Source organism: Anticarsia gemmatalis, chromosome 24 (assembly GCF_050436995.1).
Source record: "Anticarsia gemmatalis isolate Benzon Research Colony breed Stoneville strain chromosome 24, ilAntGemm2 primary, whole genome shotgun sequence".
Classification (NCBI taxonomy): domain Eukaryota; kingdom Metazoa; phylum Arthropoda; class Insecta; order Lepidoptera; family Erebidae; genus Anticarsia; species Anticarsia gemmatalis.
In genome coordinates, this window is record NC_134768.1 from 2,587,457 (window position 1) to 2,614,702 (window position 27,246).

At 35.5% G+C, this 27,246-nt stretch overlaps 2 protein-coding genes across 2 annotated transcripts; one reads left to right on the plus strand and one right to left on the minus strand.

The window, feature by feature from the left end:
• Nucleotides 1-1,779: 1,779 nt before the first annotated feature.
• LOC142983425 (facilitated trehalose transporter Tret1-like) lies at nucleotides 1,780-20,018 on the plus strand. The gene is made up of 7 exons (XM_076130267.1): nucleotides 1,780-1,945; nucleotides 7,982-8,137; nucleotides 8,969-9,171; nucleotides 10,831-11,017; nucleotides 11,680-12,065; nucleotides 18,109-18,217; nucleotides 18,727-20,018. Exons 1-7 carry the CDS (start codon nucleotides 1,891-1,893, stop codon nucleotides 19,023-19,025), a joined length of 1,395 nt encoding a protein of 464 aa, XP_075986382.1. The 5' UTR covers nucleotides 1,780-1,890; the 3' UTR covers nucleotides 19,026-20,018.
• A 454-nt stretch (nucleotides 20,019-20,472) lies between these two features.
• Nucleotides 20,473-25,296, minus strand: LOC142983424 (facilitated trehalose transporter Tret1-like). The gene is made up of 7 exons (XM_076130266.1): nucleotides 25,120-25,296; nucleotides 24,522-24,677; nucleotides 23,857-24,062; nucleotides 22,416-22,602; nucleotides 21,738-22,126; nucleotides 21,369-21,480; nucleotides 20,473-20,844 (listed from the first exon to the last, which is right to left on the minus strand). Exons 1-7 carry the CDS (start codon nucleotides 25,172-25,174, stop codon nucleotides 20,540-20,542), a joined length of 1,410 nt encoding a protein of 469 aa, XP_075986381.1. The 5' UTR covers nucleotides 25,175-25,296; the 3' UTR covers nucleotides 20,473-20,539.
• Between the last annotated feature and the right edge of the window lie 1,950 nt (nucleotides 25,297-27,246).

Below are 27,246 nucleotides of genomic sequence, written 5' to 3' on the forward strand. Positions count from 1 at the left end.
ACAGTCAAGGTATAAATTATCTTATGAGGCTATCGATATGTTAATAGGGTACTCCAACGTTCAAATCTTGAACACCTGTATACCCACTTAACTGATAATGCGCGAAGTGAAAATATATTACATTTTGTTTCAAAATAGGACAAAAAGGCCTTGTTAGGTTCAAAATAATATAATATTAAATGCTGTTTGCCGTGTGTGTGTAACTACACCTATTTATAATTTTTGACCTTCTCTCTGGCTTTGGATCTAAAACTAACAAAAGTAACATAGGTTACTTACTGAGATACCCGTACGTTTAAATGACGGCAAAATAAATAAAATCTACCTATAGGTACCTACTTACTCAATTAATTAGAGCAATCTGTTTCGATTGTAAAATCTCTCGAACTAAAAAGGAAAAAATGTCTGACATAGTGTTGTCGACAACTTTTTACCTTTAATATATAGAGACCATTAAATATCACGCTACTATAGACTCATAGACGGTAGCGGAATAATCACTAACGTTAGTAAAACTGTATTACGATATTTAGCAAGTTACAAATGCTACAGACAGATGGGACTGTCAACACTTAGATACTGGTATCGAGATAGCTTATCAGATGAAATTTCACAGTGGTTTATCTAGCAGATAAGTTATCAGACACTTATTCATAAGCTGCGGAACTGGCCCTATGGGGTGTCAAAAAGCAAGCAACCCGATAAGGCGTATACACATAAAGATTACATTCCTGTTGTGGGATGGCACCTAGTCTAGGAAATATTATGCATTTTAAGTTAATGCCTAGTCAATCATTCAATATTTATCTTTGCAACTAGGTAGAAATAAAAGTTGAATGACCTAACATATCTAATAACGGCAAGAACTAGGATATATAATACAAGTTAGAACGGCAGATAATGCTCGCAACTTTACGCAATATTTCTTGTTTAGGAAACTGCTAATAAAATGACTGAGAAGTTTCCTAATAAGTCAATATTTTTGTTAAAAGAAGATTTCAATTAACATAGTAGCGCACCCGGAAATCATCATAATTATTTAGCAAATGTGCCAAATGTCACTCATAAATTTCGACGTGCATTGATGAAAGTCTTACGACAATCTGCTCATTATTTATCAAATATATTCCGAACAGACAAATAAACGCGACATTAAACTTTGATATTATAATCAAATAGCTGCTTAAACACATCAAAATATTCATAATACATTTTGAATAAGGAATACTCGTACCTTTTTTATAAAGTGAAGGGTTAGAATGATACACTCACAAATCACTTATTATAATGCACTTCAGTTACATAATATAATAATATACATTATACATACACTTATAGGTATTAATAGTAAGACTGTGTGCTATACTTAATGCGGTTATATCACTAAGAATTTTATTTATTGTACGGTAAATTAAAGTTAGTTTCATTGTCTGAAATAATAACTTAAAATTAAAAAAATATTTTAGTACCTACCTAATTTAAAAAAAAAGTGTAAAGCTTATTTGTAGGACTGGAAGATTTTTACAAAAAAAATTGTTTATTACTGTAGTTCCATATAAGTGAATAACAAACGTCTGAAAAAGCCCTATTAGTTCATTATTTTATTTTGATTTTACTAACCCTTGAACTAAACCTACTAATAATATAATATTTAACACGGAGAAAAAAGCAACGAATAGTTTGTAAACATTTTTTTTCCTGATAGCTATAATTGAGCTAAGCAGGTACTTTACTATATGAGTGAAGATGACCCCCAAACTGTCCCCACTAACTTTAAGCGAAAGGTTATGTCGCGTTTCATTCGGTCTGTGACCGCCACAGATGCATGGTGACCGTGGAAATAATACTGTGATTTTATTTCAATAGTTATTTGTGTAAAAGTGAGTGAAAATGATAAATTTGCAGAATAGTCCCCTGCTTCGGCAGTATGCTGTTGTTATAGCCGGTACGTATTTTTTTTTAGAAGTTGAATTTCGAATGCCTTTTTTTTTGTTTGTGGTTCGATTTTATTTTTAAAATTATGTGCTAAGATGTTTGTTTACTATTTTTATTCGCGTTATGATAATCTTGCTACTACTTAAAATTTGGAGAATGGTTAATAAAATATATTTTAGTATTTTGATGGTTCCGATCGAGGTATAATTAGCAAATGTTAAGGTAAACATCATTTATATCGTATTGTTTTTAATCTCAGTAGGTAACTGTGTGATGAATTCAAGCAAAGTTTTACTTCGGTGAATTTATAAGTAAGTAAGTATTAAAATTAATAAATAAGTTATTGAAAGTCATTATTACTATTCAGAAACATTTAACTATGTTTTACAAGGAAGTCTACAATTTACCGTGTTATTTAATTAAATAGCGTCAGACAGTGGCTTGTACCTACGTCAATATTTTCTTTAAAAAAAAAAGTTTTCCCCCGTTTTATTCTTAGCTAATTTTGTATTCATTTAAATAAAATTGATTCTAAAAGTCGTGAAAAGACATCGAATAGTATGTTTTTTTTAGTGTTTTCGTGTTATTACTTCATCTTTATTAATGTAAGCCATCTTTATATTCCGTGACCGCCAATTTCAATAACCTTATCGTCAGTATGCGGTAAGCTGGTTGATGCATTTTTTTATTTTTACATATTTACCTATTAGCTGTGCAGGCGTAGGATATAATGTGAAAATAAAAAATATGATAAATAAATATTATTTATTTTCTTACTTATTTAAACTGCATAAAGTTTTTTATATTTCAGGTTTTGTGCTTCTATATTAGTTCATGCGTAGTACGCACTGAATTTTAGATCAATTATCATTCATCAATTTAAAACGGAACCCTATTACTAAGCTTCCGCTGTCTGTCCGTCTGTCACCAGGCTGTATCTTATAAACCGTAATAGCATAGGAAGCCATACAATAAACCTGGTGTTTTCACGAGTCCGTCTCGCACTTGACCGATTTTTTTATTGCCATCCTTCCATCTCTAGCTCTCTAGCAGCCCTGCAACATTGTACAGAAGGAAATGAAGGGGGGAGGTTGTAATATTATGTATTCGTAGAAAATCGTCATAAGTAGTTATAATTATAATAAAACTTCACTTAGGGTAAGTTCATTTAATCACATAAGTAGTTGTTGCTAGGAGAGAAAGGTAACAAACATTCATCCAATATCTTTACAAACTTTCACAATCATAATTTAACTAGAGGTCGTCCGTGACTTCGTCCGCGTGGAAACCCCTCCCGTGTAAATCCCGATTCCTCGGGAACTCCGGGATGAAAAGCCTGTGTTATTCTAGGTCTTCAGCTATCTACATACCAAGTTTCATCGTAATCGATTCAGTCGTATTTCCGTGAAAGAGTAACAAACATCCATACATACTCACAAACTTTCGCATTTATAATAATTGTAGGATTAGAAGGATAGTAGGTAGTAGGAAAGTATGCTTATAATTAAAACCTTAGGTATGGATATAATAACTCTCTGTTGTTGATTTATTACGAAAAACTTAGTATAAAAACTTTTTACAACAAATAAAGTTTACGATTATCCTTTAGTATAAACACTTGTATTGCACAAGAAACTATTAAATGAGATAGTTAAAGTAAGTGTAATAATTAATTAGTTATTATTATCTAAATCTTTGTTTACCGTTTGCCCGTAATGGACTCTGATCATCCTAATTTGTTTATCAGTTTACACTTATTAAATAGAAAAGAATTAGCTTACACACATATTAGGTAATTGGTTTAAATGTAAGCAAAAGTTTTTCCATCTATCTATTCTGCCCCTTTCTCCCCACTGTTTAGTATAGGCCTCCCCCTCAGTACACCATTTTTACGATCCTATGCTTGTCTCATTAATTTTACTAAGGCTTTTTAATTTTTCTTAATTTTGTTAAAAGACAAGTCTCGCACTAATAATACTGCTCTAGTGTTGCGGGGACTTTTACAAACATACAAACAATGGACACAAAGTACAACCTGACCCCAAACAATAATTTGTGGATCGCATAAATAATTGTTCCGTGTGGGAATCGAACCCACGACCTCTCGACGTAATGGTAGCGGCTTCGTGACGTAAACCACTGCGTCACGGAGGCAGTCAGTTGCTTGTTTTTCTACCGTCAGTAGCTTTATTCACAGGAAAATCAGATCTTTAGTAGGTAAACTTGTGCATTTAAAACATCACAGATATTTTAAAAATAAAGTTGCAATAATCGGTAAATTCCGTTTAGTAATGAGCACTAATATCTAGACTTCTAGAAAATTAGTCAACTAACTAGTTATTTACGTATAAACAGGTCTGTAAAAACCTTTTACGGTGATAGTTTGTGTTTGTAATGGTCGCAACTTGCGTCACTTGTATAAGGGTTAACGCACAGGCTACTAGTAGATTAGAAAACTCTGCGACCGGCTTATATACCATACCATACCATACCATTACATACCATATACAGGGTGTGGCGTAAATAATGGATAATCCTTTACCAGCGGATGGGCAACAACCCAACTGATCTAAATATCAAAATTTACCTCTGGCACAAGTATCATAGTTTTTGAGATTTTGGCCATTTTGTGTGTTTTTTAAAAAAGCGATTTAAGCTCGTTCTTTTTAATGCTGTGATCACAATTTAAGGCTTTTTTTAAATCCGTCTTTTGCAAATAAATCCTGAATAAATGTGCTATTGAATCTACAATCTTGTTTTGTTATTACTACTTGTTTTTTATTTAAATTATGCATTCAAAGTTGAATTTTATAATCTTTCACAAAATTTGTGCAACTTTGAGCACTTGTGGTGAAAAAAAAATGTATGGTGGCTTTACTGCCCACGCCATAAATAATTTCTAAATTTTATTAGAATTCTAAATTGGTATAACATGCAGCAATAATACCGATTATTGTCAAAATATTACAAAGAACTTAAATTATTAACACTTTTGCCGGTCGACTAATTTATTTTTTTCACGCTAAGTGCGTTCTAGATTCAATAGCACATCTATTCAGGATTTAATTGCAAAACACGGATTTAAAAAAAGTCTTAATTTGTGATCACAGCACCAAAAAGTACGAGCGTAAATCGCTTTTTTAAACACACATAATGGCCAAATTTTTTTGCATTTAAATCCTAAATTAATGTGCTATTGAACCTAATATCTTGTTTTGTTATTACTACTTGTCTTTTATTTAAACTATGCATTCAAAGTTAAATTTTATAGTTTTTCAACACTTTTGTTCAACTTTGAGCACTTGTGTGCAGTGTTGAAAAAAAAAAGAAATACAAAACATAAATACTATTCAAATAATAAAGATAATTAGAAATCTAAAGAAAACTACTCTGTTGACAAAAAAAGACATTTTTCATCAAATTGTAATACATTATTTTGAAATAGACTTGGTAGAAGCAGCACAGTTACAAGCTTTTTTATCATCTAAATAATCTTTAATAGTGTAATAACCCTATAGACATGAATATTTGAAAGTAAACTTAGCTTAAACGCGCTGATAAAATAAAATTAGTCGACCGGCAAAAGTGTTAATAATTTAAGTTCGTTGTAATATTTTGACAATAATTGGTATTAATGCTGCATGTTATACCAATTTAGAATTCTAATAAAATTTAGAAATTATTTATGGCGTGGGCAGTAAAGCCACCATACATTTTTTTTTCACCACAAGTGCTCAAAGTTGCACAAAAGTTGTGAAAGATTATAAAATTTAACTTTGAATGCATAATTTAAATAAAAAACAAGTAGTAATAACAAAACAAGATTGTAGATTCAATAGCACATCTATTCAGGATTTATTTGCAAAAAACGGATTTAAAAAAAGCCTTAAATTGTGATCACAGCATCAAAAAGAACGAGCGTAAATCGCTTTTTTAAAAAAACACACAAAATGGCCAAAATCTCAAAAACTATGATACTTGTGCCAGAGGTAAATTTTGATATTTAGATCAGTTGGGTTGTCGCCCATCCGCTGGTAAAGGATTATCCATTATTTACGCCACACCCTGTATATGGTTTGACGAGATGTAGGATGTAAGTCTTGCTACACACCTTGATATCACCGGCGTAACCATGTCTATATGAGATGTATAATCCGCATGTGGGGACCCTAAGATGTGCAAAGGGTACTTGCAAAGAGTAGATCTTATGAACACTATGTTATAAGTATTCTATAATAGCGGCAAGCTTTTCATTTTCTGCTAAAATAAGTCTAATAAAAATGCCATATCGGTGTGAATTGAGGCAGAAGATTGTGATACATAGTGTCAAATCATCTTAGAAACATTACATTGAAGGTCATGTCTATATCCTATAGCCCACAAAAAAAGCCAACCAATAACAGATAGTCATCGTGTGAAATCATAGATATAGAACACACATGTTGAGGCTATCTTTACCAGATGTGTACCTTCAATCTTCATATTCCTGAACATGTGAACCACTTACGATGATTAGAGGCATATGGTCTTATGTAGCATTTTTTCTATACAAACCCTTTGAAAAGGACGGATTTATACAAATCCTATATCGTTATCCCTTTCACACCGTAGTGCTTGGATCGCTATGCATGTCAGTGTATGGTACAAGGACGATTTCGTAATTGCCATTATAGTTTAGTCGATGGTAGTTTGTATCTAATTGTATTGTATATTGCCAATTCGTGGTTTCACATACCATCGATAAATTACGTATAAGTAGTCTTAATATAAAAAAAAATAATACATATAATGACTATTATTTCAAAGGAAACCTTCAAATCAGCAACTTGTAAGCTGCGCCTGCGCTTCGTGTATTAAGCGATCAAAAGCCTTAATGACCGTTTCTTTCTTTATGATTTTGTATTAATCTAACGATAAATAAAATAAACAAAATTGTGTACCAATTAATGGACATAAAGTCTTTTAACATTAAACAAATGCATCATCAGCGTCGTATTCATTTCAAAGACATGGCCGATTTTTCTTTCCCCAAAATACATATTTTTGTGATCCATCTTTTCCTAAACGATTTATTTCACGTTTAACTCATGCCCAGCTATGGGACAGTAATGGTTTAAAAAAATACATTAGTATTAGGTCGCGGAAAAAGTTTTTTAGCATTTTAGTATGTATGAACTTGTAATAAAATCTTTTCTCTACACAAAAAAGCTCGATATTTGGGTACCTCACCAGCTCACTGAAAGAAACCTAATGAACCGTGTGCTCATTTGTGATTCTTGAAGCCAAAGAGATTTCTATATTACAAGTTCATACTTACTATAGTGCGAAAATACTTTTTCCCCGACCAAATATATTAGACCGAGTCCATAAAATTTTCTTCAGCGGTTAGAAATAACTGAGAGATAGTAAGTTAAGGATGCTTTTTGCCTTGGCCTCTCTAACCCAAATTAACGGGTTTCGTCGTCAACAACTGGACGGAAGCGCACAATTCTAGGTAATGAGCGTGTCTTTGTACACTGATCTTCTAGCTATTGAAGACTGTATTACAAGCTAAAAATAGACATAATATTCCTTGCTGGATACTGGTTACCAAACATAATGAAGGGTATCAGAAAAATAATAAATCCTATCACTTGGATACCAGTATCCTATAACAATTATTTTTTATTCGTATGATACTGGCTACCAAACTCTGGTATCATACACGGCCGAAGCGATTTCACCCATTTGAAAATCTTTCTGTACAGACGGTACTCAAGTATCGAGAGTTTGACGTGACATGTGTGCGATGTGTTATTCGTTGAATTAAAGTAGGCGCTCTTAATAGCAATAGTTAGGTACGTAAATTGCTATCGAATATAACGTGGTAATCATTTTAATTTTTTGAAGGCGTTTTTTAATGAAAATTTCCTCCCTGTTACATGGGAATACCGTTTTGACAACGAACTTATTTCATACACCTCTACCTATATCTACGCGTATAATAGGCGTGACGTTACATATGTATTTATTTTAAAATACATAACGGTTCCTTTTCTCTTTCCAGTGAACCTGTGCGCGTTTGCCATGGCCCTCGGATTAGTGTGGCCTTCCCCAGTCCTGGTGAAGTTGAATAACAGTACAACTTCCATCCTGACCAGACCTATCACTGAAGATGAAGGCTCCTGGATTGTCTCTATCGGATTCTTGACTGGAATAACAGGTAATTATGTTTTTGATTGTCACCTGACAGCTCACATTGACCAACTCAACGGCTGGTCCGATTTTTATTCTTATTTAAAAAGGCAACTCCCGCACTTAGAATTGCTCTTGTGTCGCGAGGACTTTTCAAACAACGGACACAAAGTATAACCAGACCCGAATCAACTATTTGAGAATTGCTTAAAAAGTTGTTTCGTATGGGAATCGAACCCACAACCACCTGACGCAATGGCTTAGCTACCACCTTAACTACTGAACATCACGGAGGTCGTCAACTTCATGAATAGTCAAAGATTTGAATGGTTAATCAATAATTTTATTTCTCGCTTGTGTTTATTTTTAAGAGTTACCTAAAAGTTCCAAGGACTTACTTAACAATAGTCTTGTACGTCATCGGCTACGGAATAAATAATGAAATTTCTCACGTAACTCATGTTATTATTTAGGGTTCCACTGTCCTATATTTTAAGACATTTCTTAAGGGCATGTAAAGTTCCCAACGTCCTCTTGGTCAAGGAAGTGGACTCAAGGTCTAACCCCTCCCTCGAATCTTGAGTAAATCCTTGCCTAGCAGTGAGTCCACCACGCTAGCTTAAGTGCGGATGGGGTCTTTGCATACCTTCAAGAACTGTTCTAAAGAACTATCAGGCATGGTTGCATCACGATGTATTCCTTCACCATTAAAACAAGTGATAATTATTTCTAATACACAAATAACTTTGAAATATCATTGGTGTGTCGCCTCGGGTTCGTATTACGTGGTACCAATTTCTGTCACTCGGCTATCACTGTGGAGGTTATTGTACTAATACTCTAACTATTCTCCTTTCAGCTAATTTCCTGATAGCGTTTTTACTGGAACGGGTAGGAAGGAAGTCCTTTTTAATCCTGTCCTGCTTACCAAAGTTCATCACTAGTTTCATGTTGATCTACGCCACTGATGTTTGGATGATACTCGTCGCGAGAGGCCTCATGGGCTTCTTTGATACTTTCATCATCACCTTAGTACCTATTTATGCGTCGGAAATTGCTAGTGTGAGTATTCAAATATTTATATTTCATCCATACTAATATTATAAATGCGAAAGTAACTCTGTCTGTCTGTCTGTAACTACTGAACCAACTTGCATGAAATTTGGTATGGAGATATTTTAATACCCGAGAAAGGACATAGGCTACTTTGTACCCCGGGAAAATGACGCATTTCTATGGGAAAATTCAGGTGGCGGACGGAGTCACGGGTAACAGCTAGTTTATAATAATCAAGTTTTCTTTACCAGCAGAGCTCAAAGGACTCTTGTACGATCCGTACAAACTTATATTCTTTTATTTATTTTTATCATTTTGCATTTCATTTGTTCATCTTTCACACATAAAGCTTTTATATATATATAAAAAAAATATTTACATAAATGTAGATAATACTATAGATTAAAACATATTAAAAGAGTTAACTGAAAAAAAAACATTAACATTCATAATTCGTTTCGCATTACGCAGACAATTGCAATAAATAATAACAGAAAAACACATTTACTTAAAGTTTTAAATAAACATTTTCGTGACGTAAAATCATTGAACAAGCAATTATAAAATAAAAACACAATGTAGCCATATGTAGTATTTTTATCTTTAATCTGACTTAGTACCTTTTTTTGGCACTGTGACGTAGTCGGAAGTCTATGTTACCTACTGTTGCACAGTGGTCCGGGGTTCGAATCTCAGGTGGGGCCAAGAAATTATTCCTGAGTTTTTTTTGTCGAGAAATACTCAGTGATTAGGAGTTAGGAGATTGAGGTCATAGACCTCCGTGTCTGACTTCTCACAGGTCATGACGGTAATTCGTCAAGTGGTAATGAGACAAGGGAAGTTTGTAGGGGTCGTACCAAGTGAATTTCTTTGGTCTCTGCCTACCCCTATGGGATAAAGGCGTAAACTATGTGTGTATGTATGTATCTATCAACAAGCGTGTTAGTTAGATCAGTATCTCTTCTTTGTTTTTCTCACTATGAATTTAAATCTATACTAATCTATACTAATATTATAAAGCTGAAGAGTTTGTTTGTTTGTTTGAACGCGCTAATCTCGGGAACTACTGGTCCGATTTGAAAAATTCTTTCAGTGTTAGATAGCCCATTTATCGAGGAAGGTTATAGGCTATATATCATCACGCTACGATCAGAAGGAGCAGAGTACCAGTAAAAAATGTTACAAAAACGGGGAAAAAGTTGACCCATTCTCTCTTATGTGACGCAAGCGAAGTTGCGCGGGTCAGCTAGTAGCAACTTAAAACTAACTACTTATAACAAAAACATCTATTATAACTATGCAGTGTGTAGTTTTATTTGACGATTAGTCTCGGTCAATGCAAATATGACTCCGCGTAAAGATTATGGTTACTTTTTGCGCGATTTTTTATATAAATACCTCGACATTGTAGCTACTTTGTAGACTATTATTATTAATTTATATTCGATTTTACTTAATAGTAGCCCAGAGTTTCATAATGTGTTTAGAATACGGAGATCCAGGCTGCTATTGACTGACATTCTAATACAAAATACAAGTGACCAAAAGCACTGCCCGACCTGGAAATCGAACTCAGAACTTCGTGATCAGCATTCGTAATTGCTACCGTCTAAACCACATAAACAGTCACCACAACCTACCACTAAAAATCTTTCCCCTTTTCAGAAAGAGATCCGCGGCAGTCTGGGCACGGTGTTCCAGATCGTGTGTTCTTTCGGAGTGGTGACCATGTTGTCCGTGGGTCCGTTTATATCGTACATGACGTTAAGCGTGTCATACACCTGTGCGATCGCCGTCACCACTCTCCCACTGTTGCTGATACCTGATAGTCCTTATTCTTTGTATTCTAAAGGTGAGTTCATAGAATAGATGTATTTAAAAATCATACATACAATCGTGGCTTAGCTAGCAACAGCCGCGCGGATCGATCTCTGAGGTTAAGCCACTCTCGCCGAGGTTGATCTGTGGATGGGTGACCATCTAATAAATATCGAGTTCCTGCTTGTTTCGGAAGGCACGTTAAATTGTGGATCCCGGCTGTCATTTTCGAAGATCTTTGGCAGTCTGACGATGTCAGTTCCATGTAATAGGGGGCGAGCCTATAGCCATACACCCGCACGTTACTGGACTCCGGGCACTGAGAAATCATCTATTTGTAAATATATAGAGCGTCTACGGTACTAATATTAGTCGCTACATTACGCTTGGTTGGCCTAGCTATGATAATAGGCTTACTGCATAAAACCGTTCTCTATTTATAATTTTAAATGTGTACATGGGTTCGAGTGTATAAATAACTTCATTTGTTCCGAATGAAGAGGTCATCACATAATTATTTGGCGTGGTCAGACGAGCCCATGACAAATATATGTTAACTATTGCACCCATTAGTTAGAAGTGAACGACAATACAAGCAATTTTTAATAAGATCACGTAATTTAGCTGACAGGTGTACTTACTTATTGATCCATCATCTACTCTGATGCAAATTAAAATCTAATAAACTTGTTCCAGGTGAAAAATCCGAAGCACTTAAAGTCCTAACATTCCTCCGAGGCTCGGAAGCACAAGCGAACGAAGAAATCAAAGAATACGAACTAGCCAACAATAACACTAACACAGTCAGTAACAAAGAAATCTTCAAGAACCGACTATTTCTGAAATCACTATTCTTAGTCGTAATCATCGGTTTGGGACTTCAATTAGTCGGTTTCAATGCGGTCTCTTTTTACTTACAAACTATATTGGAGTCTACCCAGACGTCGGTTAAGTCTGAGACTGCTTCAGTGATTATTGGTATGATACAGTTGACTGCTAGTTTCGGGACTACGTTCATGACAGATCGGTTTGGAAGGAAACCGATTTTGTGTGTGACTTGCGTTGGAATGGCGCTTGGAATGGTAAGAACCTTTTTATATTAGTCTGTCTTGCTTATTCTAAGTTTTTGTAAGTTTTGTCTAGTTCTAAAGAAAATATGCAGATACAGTAAAAGAGTCTAACCCTCTCATTCATATAAAAATAAGAAGTTATGAAAGGCTTATAAAGAGTTTTGTTTCCTTCACTCCTTAGCGAAATAAAAAAGAGAAAACATTTTTTAACTAAAATAGGTTTATAGTGTGTTCATGAATAAGAGGGTAGCTGTTGTATCGTAACCGCATTTTTTAAAAATCTAAATTTACTTGAATCTTTTAAGGGGATATGACCATGTCATACATACATACATAATTTCACACCTGTTATACCTGGAGAATGGTGTATAAAGTGCATCCACGTTTCGCCATTAACTATGTTAGCCTCATGTAATAAGAGGCAAGCCATTTACCGGGCATGTTACCAAGCTGCTATTGAGAAATGTTCTGATATTAATTTGACAAAACCAGTACCACTTTGGTCTACCCGGGAATTGAAACGGAGACTACATGTTCAGCAGTCCGATACACCACCGAATGTGCAATTTAATCTAAGTGTGATCATTAGTTTATCCATAAAAAGGTATTTGATAGAATTTATAAAGTTTGTATGAATTATTATCGGCACTAAAACCTAGTCTTATATTTACCTAGCCTGCCTACAGCGTAGTGTTGTTGCCGAAAAATGCCTTTGAGATATAATCTATCACATCACTAAATTGAGTGCAAAAAGGTTCAGCAGTTTTCACGTGAGCGACGTAAACAGACTGCGTTACTAATAATCATCGTGTAAGCTCTGATTATTTATACAGTCTTATCACTCATATATAGTTTTATAATTGATTGAATATGACAAAACACTAACTTATCACAGCTTACACGACGTTCACTTAGACAGATAGTAATTAGTAATTATTTCGTGATATTATTGGAGATTTGATTGCGTGATTTTGGTTATATGCAAGGCGATGCAAGGCGACTCACGATTACATACTAAAATACGATGAGATTGCTAAAGTTGGCAGGGAAAATTTAGAGCGTGTTAGGGCCTTAGCTGATACTCCATGCACTAGGTGTTCTCAGTCTCAGGGACCCCCTTGTGACTTAGAACAGTTAGAACCCTCTCAAACTAGTTTAGGTACTGAGACTTCACTGACCGACTCATCTGACAGTATTCCCTCTTCCTTCATAGATCTTAACACAAAGAACAGAGTAGCTATGTTCTCAGATAAGTTAGGCATTAACTTAGGACCTATAATAAACAACAACTTACATTGTAGTTTTAAAAATAACTGTTACCATAACCTCAAATTAAATCAAATAGTAGATAGAATTAGGAACACTCGCTTAGATATAAATACAACAGTAGTTTTACTGATAGGTGATAGTTTAGGTTTAGATAAAACTGATATTATTGATAGTATTAGCAGTTTATTGCAATTAGATTTAGGTAAATTAATTATCTGCGCATTCCCATACTCACAATCTCTTACAGAAAGGGAAAATAAGCGTATACATAGGTTGAATAATCAACTACATTTAATGACGTCTTATCATAGTGATAAGTTATTGTTTTTTGACACTAATAAGTTTATTAGTAGTTTTATTTATACTCAAGAAACTATGTTTCTTAATAGTTCGGACAAAAGACAAATTGCTACATTGTTAGCTTATAATATTAACACAGTTATAGGTGCTATAACGCAGTTTAGGTTAAGGGACGACCCAGTATTGTGTAGTTATTCTAACAATACTGTGATTAAATGTATAGGTAGTGTAGTTAGCGACAAGGTTACGAATAATGTATCCGATTCTTTAAACTGACAGGTAGGACAATGGATAAACAGCTAGGCTCATTAAATTTAGTACATCAAAACATACAAGGTTTATCCAGCAAGGAATTAGAAGTAGAATTGTTCTTACAAAAACATAATGTAGGTATTTTCTGTGTGACTGAGCATTGGCTACACACGGAACAAATCGCAATAAACAATGAGTTTTATACAATTATTAGTGCGTATATTAGGAACAAAGCTAGACATGGTGGTTCACTGATTATGGTAGCTAACACTATTAAATGTAAAGAACGTAGGGACATAGTTAATTTGTCAATAGAACGCACTGCTGAGGTTTCCTGTGTCGAGCTAGAGCGACACATAGTAGTTTGTATATATAGACCACCAAATAGTGAGTTTACTTTATTTGAGTCTATAATGGAGGATATATTAAAACGTTTAAGTATAAGCAACAAGTATGTAGTAGTGTGTGGTGATTTTAATGTAAATTTACTTGAGCAATCATCGACTAGTACGAGACTTAAGTCATTATTTAAATCATTTAATTTAGTTTTTTTATTTAATGAGCCCACTAGAATCACTGCACATTCTGCTACATGCTTGGACAATATATTCTGCAATTGCGAATGCTTAGGTAGGGAAATCTTAAGTGAACTAACATCGGACCATTGTGGACAGAAGGCTATATTTCCTGTTAGGATAGATAATAAGTTAAAGAAAATTACTTGTAGGCCTATTACTAGGGATCGTTTAGTATTATTTAATAGTGAGATAGCTAGTGCTATGACGAAGTTAGACGACACCGTAGAACACCCGGATAACCTTTACACATCGTTATTCAACATTATTGAATCCAAGTTCAAAACTATCTTCAAAGAGAAAACCATACTAGATAACAATAGGAAACTCAAATTTTGCGATTGGGCGACAGCAGGTATTTATAAAAGTAGAGCTAGGTTGTATGAGCTTTATTCCATGAAACAGTTCAATTTTAATCCTAAATTTCTTGAATACGTTAGGAACTATTCAAAAATTTTTAAGAGAATTTGTGTTGCTGCTAAATCCTTACACTTAAGCAACAAAATTAAAAGCTCAGACAATACGATCAAAACCACATGGAATATCATTAACAACGAAACAGGTCGTGCTATCCAGCGCGAAAATAATTTTGAACTGAAAGTAAATGACACGATTATCACCAACAACTTCTGCGATCTCTCCAAAGCATTTGACTGTGTCCAACATAATACGCTCCTTAGGAAACTAAACCACTATGGTATTAGGGATACAGCGCTCGATTTACTTGCGTCATATTTGAGTAATAGGATTCAACGAGTAGATATCAATGGTGTAAGGTCTTCAGGTTCAGCTGTTTCTCTCGGCGTGCCTCAGGGTTCGATACTCGGTCCGTTTCTTTTTCTCGTATATATAAACGATCTCCCCTTTCAGGTGCAGGACTAATGTGATATTATATTATTTGCAGATGACACTTCACTCATTTTTAAAGTAGATCGTTCGAAGTCTTGTTTTATTGATATCAATAGTATTCTTGAACAGGTCCACAACTGGTTCACTTGTAATAATCTGTTATTAAATTCTAACAAAACTAAGTGCATTAGGTTCACTATGCCCAACGCGAGGAATTTAGGTACTAACATAGTCGTAAATGGGCAAACTATCGATTTGGTAGATTCGGCAACTTTTTTAGGTATCAGTCTGGATAGCAAGCTCCAATGGGGCACTCAAATAGCGCATCTCTCGGGGAGACTCAGCTCCGCCGCGTACGCAATCAGAAAAGTAAGACAGTTTGCTGGTGTGGATGCGGCAAGACTGGTTTACTTTAGTTATTTTCACAGCGTCATGTCTTACGGTATATTACTGTGGGGTAAGGCTGCTGATATAGATGTTATTTTTGTCCTTCAAAAAAGAGCTATTCGCGCAATATATAGTTTAGGAGCGCGAGACTCCTTGAGAGAGCTTTTTGGGCAGATAGGGATACTGACGGTGTCATCACAGTATGTGCTTGCAAACTTGTTGTATATAAAACAAAATTTAGGGACTTTCGCAACAAATAGCGATAGACACAATTATAACACTAGAAACAGACACAAATTGGTAGGTCCCCATCATCGTTTACACAAGGTGCACAATTCGTTTGTAGGTCTCGGTATTCGTTTCTTCAACAAGCTTCCCAAGCACATCATGGATTTACCCCTGCCAAAATTCAAAGTTGCTGTTAAGGAACATCTCGTTAGGAAAGCTTATTACAGAATTGATGAGTATCTAAACGACAATAGCTCTTGGGATTAGTCGCTCGCTTGATTAGGATTCTATGAAATTAGGGAACTTTGCTATAAATTGTATAAACTCAGTAGCAGTAGGTCTAAATATTGTAAAATATGGGCAATTAATGATGCAATTAGGTGATGTTACGTACAATTTGATGTTAATCATAAAACTGTCACTTCTTTTTTTTTTCTTTTATATTGTTCACAACCAATGTGCTCACTTGCTGCCCATATTCTTATTATCACATGCTAGTAGGTGCTCCCAACATACGGTACGATCAGAGACTAATAAATAACCTAGCTATATTCATTTTCCTTATTTGACGTTTAGTCTATATCGCTGATTGTTGGCAGCTCCTCGCATGATCAATTATTGTATCAACCACATTGTAAAACTTTTGGCGATTGAAAAGAGTGGCCGTGAGTTTCTTGCTAGCTCTTCTCATAAGGCTCCACCCCCTTTCCGAGCTAGTGGTAGATTCAGTAATTGTAACGACTATCATAAGTGTCAATATTTGACCTAAATGAATAAATGATTTGATTTTGATTTTGATTTTGAGGCAAACTATTGTTTGCGATTCTCATCTTGTTTGATAAAAGAAAGCAATGTTCTCAGACGACATTTTGCTACGGAGGCCAGTTTCATTTAAACTAGTCAACTGTGCAGGACTTTGTTTATAGTGTCCAAGTTTTTGCACAATACACAGGTACATTCTCTATTCCTTTACTCTCATAGTCTGGTGGGACGGATAATCGACACGACCAGTGAGAGGTCAGGCGCAGGACCGACGGCTTTACGTGCTCTCCGAGGCATATAGATCTAGAAACTGAATTTCCTAACTCCGGACTTCCTAATTCTATACAGACAGAAAAGTCAGAAATAAGACAAGTCTTTGGCTCGACATGGGAATTGAACCCACATCCTCCACCCTTCAGTAAAAACACTACAGATCGCGCCACAGACACAGTCACTGATAAAAGTAAATAAATAAATGACATTAGACAACACACACAAAGCTCGTACTATGGTAACCAAACAACTGATAAACAGATACAAAATAATTTGATTTATCAACGTATATTTTTATGAGATCGTGTTAGACAAGCCTATATGATTTTTTATTGCACAATCTTGCATAATCATAACCAACCGTTCCAGCCAGTGATCAATCTTCCATTAGATTGACTTCTGATTAGCTACTACTTATTAAAAGAAATCTATTTATTGCTCAATATTTTTATTCCATTCCTATTATAGTAATAATCCTTTTATCATTATCGGATCAATTAGTCGTAAAGTTGCATGTACACGATTGAAAAATAATTATTTTTTGGCCCTGCTCTACACATTAGATACTTATACTAACTTTTAGGTCTCAGAGGTCCCCAAGCCGGGTTATTCCCTGAGTACCCCGATCCCCGAGGCCCCGTCCCGGAGGGCCCCGATTTATTTTTAAAATAGTTCGGTAAGATAAAAACAAATCGGCGTCCTCCGGGACGGGGGCCACGGAGATCTGGGTACTGAGGGAATAACCTCTCAAGCCATGCAACCAATAAGGTAGTTTTTTAGTGCGGTTTTAGTGGTCACTTCACATAACAATTTTTCCCATGGAAATGGCGGAAATCCGAAGGCGATTTTTTCCCTATAAAAGCACGATTGATAGTGTATCCGACTACTAATTATAATGTCTCGAGTTCGATTCTTTGGTTGGACAGAGTACTATTGGTTCTTTCTAATTTATATGGATTTATAAATAGCAGCCCGGAGTTTGGTAATGTGCCCGGTAAATAACAAAAGACTGGCTTCCTATTAACAACTTCGACACTTTGATGGGTTGACCAATAAAGTTAAAAAAAACGGCTTCCTATAAACAACTTTGACCCTTTAATAGGTTGACTACCATACGATAAAGTTAGAAAAAAAAACCTAACATTCTTGTTATTTTTCAGCTTGGTCTTGGGATCTTCTTCAAGCTGAAGGAGGGTGGTCAAGTGAGCGGGTTCATGAACTTTGTCCCGCTAATATCTTTGATATTAGTTGTCTACAGTTATAGCGCAGGTAAGAGATCGACCTACATTTGTATAACTCCTATAGTTAAGATGTCGTTATCAATTTTTTTAAGGCACAAGACACCTTTTTTTTTCAATGGTAAAGCATAAAGGTCCCCATCCCGCATTTGGCCAGCGTGGACTCAAGTTCTAACCCCTCCATCATTTCGGGAGGTAACCCTTGACCAGCAGTGCAAAGCATCGTTATAATACCTTGCTTGCCGAGACTTTACATCAGTTTTCAAAAGAATTCAGCTGCCTCCGTGGTATAATCAAACTTCTGATGAGAGGAGAACTCCCATACATTGAGATTCAGTGGGATGAATTAGAATGAGACAATTAATTGAAAAACATCACATTGGTGAAAGTATTTTCAATAAAAAAGACCTTAAAAAATAAACAATATGTCTCAATTCCCGTTTCCATCAGATTCCAAACCTATATAGGCCAATTCCCATTAATGTTTTTTTGTAAAGGCAATTCCTTATTTTTAACCAACTTTTTATAAATCTGTTTCAGGTCTAGGCTCTCTCTTCTGGGTACTAGGAGCGGAACTCTTCGATGACAAATCAAGAGGAACTGGCATGTCAATAGTTATAGTATCAACCACTTTAACATTATTCTTTATTACCAAATATTTTGCTTTCATCACTTCGGCCATCGGCGCTGCGTATACGTACTGGGTGTTTAGTATAAATTGTGTGTTGTTGTGTTTGTTCATCATGTTCTGTATTCCTGAAACTAAAGGGAAGAGTTTTGCTGAAATTCAAGATATTTTGAGAAAGAAAGAGTCTGATAATGTTAGCACTAAATGTTAGACTGATTTTTTGGTAAGATTTTTTGTAATGTCACAATATTATTATGTTATAGTATTTAATTAGTTATACGTGAATAGATACAATATTTTTTTTTCTCACTGTCGTGATTTTTACGTCTATCGATTATCGACTATAAAAAAAACGAAATAGCGCCTTATGGCGTATTTGGCATGAACTACCTCCTTCAAGATTTTTTTAATAAGTTAGAACCCCATTAACCCATCCCTCATTACGGGAGGAGACGGTTGCCCAGAAGTGGGACAGTAATGGGTTAAATTTATTTTTATTATTATAATAATATCTGAATAGACTCATTTACTCTCACCATCAGGTTTAGTTCGGCGGTTTCCTACCACTATCAAATTTAATATCGCAATTTTTTTATTTAAAAATTTAGCCCATTTAGCAGTTACCGCATAATACATTGTGTTGAAGTAATTTGTTTCGTTAATCGATGTAGAAAATGAGAAAAATATATATGTAGTAATAAATTATGCAGTATGGAAATCAAAGCCACCCGATGTGAATTGAGCCTTAAATTTCAAAGTAGCGCACGGCCAAACGCTGAATTAAAATGAAGATAATCTGTATGTGCAATTAGAATATCTGATTGGGTTTTTAAACAATCACGATTTATCACGTGCTGGCTTGGAATTTAAGACTATCTTACAACGGCTTGATAGAATTGAAATTTGATTAGTAAGCCAACCTTGTGTAAACTCATAGACCTTTTACGCACTAGCGGTTAACAGCGGGAACGGCTAACCGCGCGGTTACAGTTTGGTATGCAACCACCTGACGGTAAATGGCTGTTGCGCTTACCGGCCGGTAAACGATCTGTGGGTTAAGCTCTACATTTCTCTAGATTTTCTTTTGTAAATTCGGATTTTTGTGCCTCGCAGTAGGATTTGTAATAAGTTACCTATTAATATAAATTATAAATTAAGTGCCTAAAGATGATATTTTTATAATGAAATATATTCTTAATAAACATGCTTGGTTTTATTTGAATGAAAAAAGTTGATTTTGAATGAGATTATTGCTTGTGTAATTTCCGACGCAGGCAGAGAATTATGAAATAAATACTTTTTTGTGATAGACAGTCAGCCTATAGCATAATATCAGACACTAACTAACATATATCTACATATACTAGCGGACCCGACAGACGTTGTCTTGTCTAATAAATTAAAAATTAATTAAAAAAACATTGTCCAGCGGACAAAATTGTGAATATAAACCATTCTCATTTCATCAAAATCGGTCCAGACGTTTAAGAGAAGTTCAGTGACATACACACTTACAGAAGAATTATATATATAAAGATAAGAAAAATTTAATATTTTCTACGGAAAATGGAAAAATACAAAAGCAGCTGGCCTGAATCCTCGCTTCATAAGAGACAGCTTACAGCTCGTAGCGTTGTCCTTTATCAGGCTAGAAATAAAACTACTTTAGTTTTTACAGTGCGGCTTTAGTAACTTCGTATGAACCACATGGGCAGCATTTTATCCTTATATTTTGTCAACAATTTCACAAACTTTCCCTGTCTTCCGTCCTAGTTTCTCCTGAATCTCTCCAAAGGTCCTTCCTTTGGTCTCCGGTACAAAGAACCAAATAACCAGGCCGGTGATGACACATGTGACTGTGAACCACCAATAAGTGGGTGCTGGACCGACCGCCTTGTTAATTGCTGGGAAGTACTTGATGGTGAGGAACACGAACAGGGTAGCCGTGGCCCCGGCTATAGAAACACCTACTGCGCGAGCTGGCCCGTCAAAGAGTTCTGGTACTACGACCCAGAATAAGGATCCTAGACCTGAAAAGTAATAATAATACTCTACACAATTCACACACGGTCATTTGAGCTTGTACTATGGTAACCAAATAACCGTTAAACATACTTATGTAATTCTAAATACATACTTAACTATATAGATAAATTGACAACCAGGCTAAGAACAAATATTCATGTTCATCACACAAAGATTTTTCCCGGGTGGGATTGGAACCCACCACACGCGGCGCTACGGTTATAAAACGTAAATATTATTCTTGAAACTGCCTCTGGTGGTTATTAAAAAGCGTGTAATTTTTGATGGAAGCTTTTAAAATAATCCATGCTTTTTCGAGCAGATGCTCCTACTAAATTGATTTAACAATGTCTTAGATTAAGTACCTAAGTAGGGATTTACAATTTTGGAAAGGGAAAGAATATTTTAATTGAAGACCTGTTGTTCATATGAAATGTCTTTATATGGAGCTAAATCATACCTTCGGGTAGACTAATTCTGTGATAATTAATGTGAAAGGCTGCAATAATATTGTGAATAGAACCGTTACCTGCATTAAAACAGAAGATTATGAGAATCAAGGAGATTAAAGGCATGAAGTTCAGGAACCCGGTGATGTGATAATCGTGTAGCTTCAGATGAAAAAATGTACCCAGACCGGCCTGAAAACAAAAAAAATATTTCATTTGGTTTTTTATTATCTTGAAAACTAGCTTATTCCTTATATTTTACCCAAAGCGAAATATTTCTAGAAGCGTAATATTCCTTATGTTACCGTCAGAATCTGGTATTCTACCAGTAATATCTAATTTTATTCTCTTTTCATTCAATTTGCATGGAGGAGTACCAAACATCCATGTTTACTCAAATTTCGCGTTGCTAATAAAAGTATGATTGAAATTAAACTTAAGGACCTTACCATTCCTATAGCCATTCCGAACAGCGTAGTAACCAATATAGGCTTCCTCCCAAATCTATCCGTCATCAATATCGTGAAGAAACAAGCTATCAATTGTATAAAACCCATCACTAACGACGCAACATTATCACTGACTGTAGTCTGCGTGGACTTTAATATTTCCATCATATATATCAACATGGCGCTGAAACCTGTCAATTCCAGTAATATACTGAGCAGTATCACTTTAGCCAATGTCTTCAAAGTGACCGGGTCTTGGAAAACTTCTCTTGTGCTTAGTTTTTTCACCTGCTGGTGTAATGCGGCTTCGTATTGGTTTATTTCTTCGGCTGCTAAGGTTTCTGAACAGCGGAGGTAGGTTAGGACTTTTATTGATTCTGATTTGCGCCCTGAAAAAGAAAATAAAAGAGGCAAGTGTGAGAGAGAGGCTTTTTGACTTAAGCTTCAGCTTGCAGCTTTATCTTGCAATCTTCTTCGGGGTATAACTCTTCCAAAACCAAAATAATGAAATAAATTAACCTAAGATTTTCAATTATTTTATCAGCATTCCGAAAAGCTTTCATTCATTCATTCCATTCCTATATCATATTAGGAATTTTTGATCTTAATTCGCTGTGTATTTTTTGCTTAAATTATTGTTTTGTATAATCCTACAAAAATGTAAATAGCAATACATACCTTTGGAATACAAGAAATAAGGCGACTCCGGCAGGAACCACGTGACCAAAGTCACAGCAGCAACAATGCACAGGTACAGTACATTCACGTACAAATACGGCAGGAAAGGAGCGATACCAAACAGGATCAGCATACCAGTCGCAGAAACCACTTGCGAGGTTGTTCCTAAGGCTCCCCGGATTTCTTTCTAGAAATAAAGACAGTAACTGTGATAAAAGTAGCTTATGGGGTTGACTGCCTCCCTAGCGCAGTGTTTTAGGTCACCACGCCGCTACCATTGCGTCGGAAGGTCATGGGTTCGATTCCCACACGGGACAATTATTTGTACGACCCACAAATAATTGTTTCGGGACTGGTTGCACTTTGTGTCCGTTGTTTGTATGTTTGTAAAGCGACACATGAGAGATTAATGGAGGAAGATGTCTTTAAAAAAAAGGGACCATGAAATTTGATTTGGGGCAAAGTGCAAAAGTATTTGGTTTATTCGGCTTCTGATGGCACAATCTCATCGGTCTGAAGATTGTATTGGTGGCCGGAATGTCTTACATTTTTGTAAAGAATTCTTGAAATAATTGACGTCCCAAATTGCGTTGGGCCAGCATTGTGAGCATAAGCTCTAATACTCCCATATTCCAAAAAAAAATGTAAACAATAAAACATAACAAAGATAATAAATCGCAGATGGAAATCGGAAAATATTGTAACATATTATTTAACATGTCGCAAGGGGGCTACAAGTGGTATTGATTGTTGTTTACATGCACATTGCACACGGAATAACTAACACAGAAGGAAGCATATCATACTATTTCATTGAAGATGGCTGTCGCGAAACTCAGCCGATAACATTTAACGCACACTAAAATATGAAAAGAAAAAACAACGACTAAGACTCGACAACGACTATTACAATTTAAATTGACCAGCCATATTTCAATGACATTAGAGTCGTATTTTGTACTAATACTTTGTGCTTTATGTCATAATTTTATCTAGTTTTAGTGTCATCTCTTAGGTTAGTATAAGGGTAAGTATAGCTAAACATACTTCATAGGGCATGTGGGCGTGGCGCGCCCGTCCTTTTGTTAGTTATTTCGCGACATTGCACAATATTATTTCTTAAAATTTTAATAATACACGAATGATTTAGTTTGGTTTAATACGTATTTTTTTATTGTGAAATCATAATAATGTCATACAAATATTTCACGACTTTATAATTTAACTAGACGAAAACCCGGCTTCGCTCGGGTGAATACGGCAATAGCCGTAGCTATGGCAATACTTGACAAAAACAACATTTTTGCCAAACAACTGAAACAAAGATGGCGACTGCGGTTTGTTTGTCAGTGCCATTAGAAGTTAACGAAATTCTCCATAATCCGAAATTTGCGGATATACATGCATATTATTATGTCGTCAACTCGAAATAAATACTTACACTGGCAATTTCTGAATTGTATGTAGGAAGAACAGATATCACCAGGGCGTTGGTGATGACTCCATCAATCGCTCTGGCCAGCATCACCATCCATATTTGAGTAGCGAAGGTCAGTATTAAGGCTACAGCCAGTCTAGGTATTGTTGCCAATGCTAAACAAGTCTTACGACCTATCCTGTCCATTATTAAGCCTATTACGCAGCTTACTGGAAAACAAAAAAGAAAATCGTTAATGCTGAGAATAGTTCCACATACCAAATTACAAAAAAAACGTAGAAGGAAAGCATCGGGATGCAACCTTGCAGGCCTTAGAGTTCTTAATAATAGTTCTTGATGGTATGCAAAGTTCCGAATCTGCATTTGGCCAGCGTGGTGGACTCAAGGCTTAACCCCTCCCTCATTACAGGAGAAGACCCTTGCCCGGTGGTGGGACATTGGTGGGTTACATTTATTAGTATTTTAAACGTACTTTGATACAGAACAACAATAGAGGAACTATATGAAAAGAGTTTTTAATTTATTCGTTGTATTGGTGGAGAAAAGGCCTCCCTTTCCGGTCCACTTTGTCTGCTGGAATTTTTTTATCGACTTCCAAAACTCACAGTATCTTATACTATTTTGAAAGAAAGATCAAAGCATAGTCTCCGATATGGTCAAGAACTTACAAGGTAGTCCACAAAGAACACCAATGGAAGCAATCCAGGACGCCTCTTCATCAGTGACTGGTCTCGGCAGACCAGTGTCTTCTTCTTCTTTCAATTTAACCAGCATTGGAGATGGCCATGCGATTGCTAGGCCGAAGCACAGCATACTTAAGTTAGCTGGAAATAGAAACATAATACCTTAATAGCCCAGATCACTTGTTAAGAAATCAAGGTTTCTTTACAATGTTTTGACTGGGTCGTGAAAATTTAATACCCGACTTTTCCACCAACTTACATCATTCTGCCTGCAACTAAGACCTATGTAAGTTAGTCCAAAAATCGGGCAATAAATAAGGTATTGTGACCGTTTTGCATCTTAGTAGGATGTGTACAAGCCGCGATATTTTAAATAGTTTTTCTTTCACCGGAGTACCTAGTAATAGTTATTTCTTACATACATTGTCATGTAACTTCGAAAAGTTTTTAGTGCGTGTCATGGTGACTTAGGTTTTGAATCTCTCATTACTTGTTGTTAGACTATTAGCTTAGCTGTATTAATTTTTCATCATTTAATTTATTAAACTTAAACTACAATGTAAAAGAAACAAAAAATACTTACCCGACATTATAACCAAATACTGCCTCGAAATAGCACCATTAAATACTTTAAACATTTTGAAATTAATATGTTAACCCGATCACAAAATTATCACATATTGTTCTATTAAAAATTACATTTATTGGCATTAAAATTGTATCTGTTGAAAGATGTACATTTTGATCAAACGAGCTAATGTGTCTGTCTTGAAAGATTACGAAATTAAGAGGTAATCACTTATCTAGTAGACACTAAACTGTATTTAGACAGTCTGAGATAAACGTGTATTTAACCTATGTCAATATTAAATAATATGATGCAAAGTAATCATATAGAGGATGTCAATTAAGTCATCTTCATCTTTGAACAATTAAAACAGACTAGGATTCTTCCGTGTATTTGTGCGATCCACAAATAATTGTTTCGGGTCTGGTTGTGCTTTGTGTCCGTTGTTTGTATGTTTGTAAAAGTCCCCGCGACACAAGAGCAATTCTTAGTGCGGGAGTTGTCTTTTTTTAAACTTAACCACGTTCAGAAGGCACAGTCAGCTCCACAAGTAGCTGAACAACTTCACATTTTCAAAACCTCTGTGTTACGTAACTTTAATAAATAAAATAAATTTAACCCATGAATGTCCCACTGCTGAGCAAGGGTCTCCTCCCGTAATGAGGGAGGGGTTAGGCCTTGAGTCCACCACGCTGGCCAAGTGCGGGTTGGGGACTTACTTTTACACTTGAATAAATAACTGATCAAAATCAGGTAGAATTAGTTAGAATTAAACATTTCAATCAATGGCAAATGTTATATTGTGCACACTTCAGTATATAGGGTTTCAAACGATTGAGTATGATCAGCTACTTTTGGAGCTGACTATACAAGATGGCTTTGTTCCCAAAAATTTGCCATAAAGAGAATTGGATGGTGTTTTTAAAAGGCCAAGAATCTTTTTTGTCTTGGCCTTATACCACGTTGAGTAGAGTTGCATGATTTAATTCTAAAGAACACGCTGTAAAGAGATTTTGCTGAAGTTTTTACGATCGGCTGCCTGCCTGACGTCAATGCTCCTTGGAAAATACCACGTCAGTAGGAAATTAGTGCAGTTGTAGGAAAGAATTCATGGCAAAGGAATCTGGGATATTTATTTATTCATACTGACTGATTTCTTTGACTGCCACCGTGGCGCAGTGTAACCACTGCTCGCCACGCCGCTACCATTGCATCGTGGATTCGATTCCCACAAATAATTGTTTTGGGAGTGGTTGTACTTTGCGTCAGTTGTTTGTATGTTTGTTAAACTCCCCGCGACACAAGAGTTCCCAAGACCGCTTCGTAGTGCGGGAGTTGCCTTCTTAAAAGAAAAACAAGAAAAATATATACTTACAAGCATTTTTACACGATTATCCCAATACAATAGAGCAATTACATTAAATTTACTAACTAATGAGGTACAATAATATAATATAATATAATAATCTACCATTATATCCTATTACAAACCATACAATATGGGTGGAGGTGAGACTGTGGGAGGCTGCAGCTGCAGGGATAAAGTTGGTTAAGGCTGCAGTGGCTCGGGCAGGGCGGGACCGCATGGCCAATAGTCGTTATCTTGTGATCGGAATTCATAGGTAGAGAATTAGAGATACCCTTGACCAGACAATTAGTTTGACTTAAATAGATAAAATCTTAATCTCCACCGATGAAAACCACTAATTATCTATCTATCTATCAGTTAATTTAATCGTTTAAGATAATACTATAAGCCATAATATATGGTATTTATCTATAAAATCACTGCGGTCGATTTAAACTATTTGGCCAGTAGGTAGTAATTAAAGCAATTAATTAATTGAGCTAGCTCTATGACGCAGTGACCAATGTCTTCGACTGCTGATATTGAGGTTCCGGGTCGGATTACCGGGTCTTTTCTAAATTTTATAAGAATATTTCTTAATAGTACTCCGGATTCCAGTAACATGCTTGGTATATGGTAATAGGCTTGTATCTTATTATATGGGACTAACATTGTTAATAACGAAACGTTAAACGTTGCTAAGTTCTATTGTTTTAAAGTGTAATGTTAAAGCGATGCATTGCATTATCATTGTGCTGTAGCAAAATTAAGTGGCAGATTAGGCAAAGAATAAG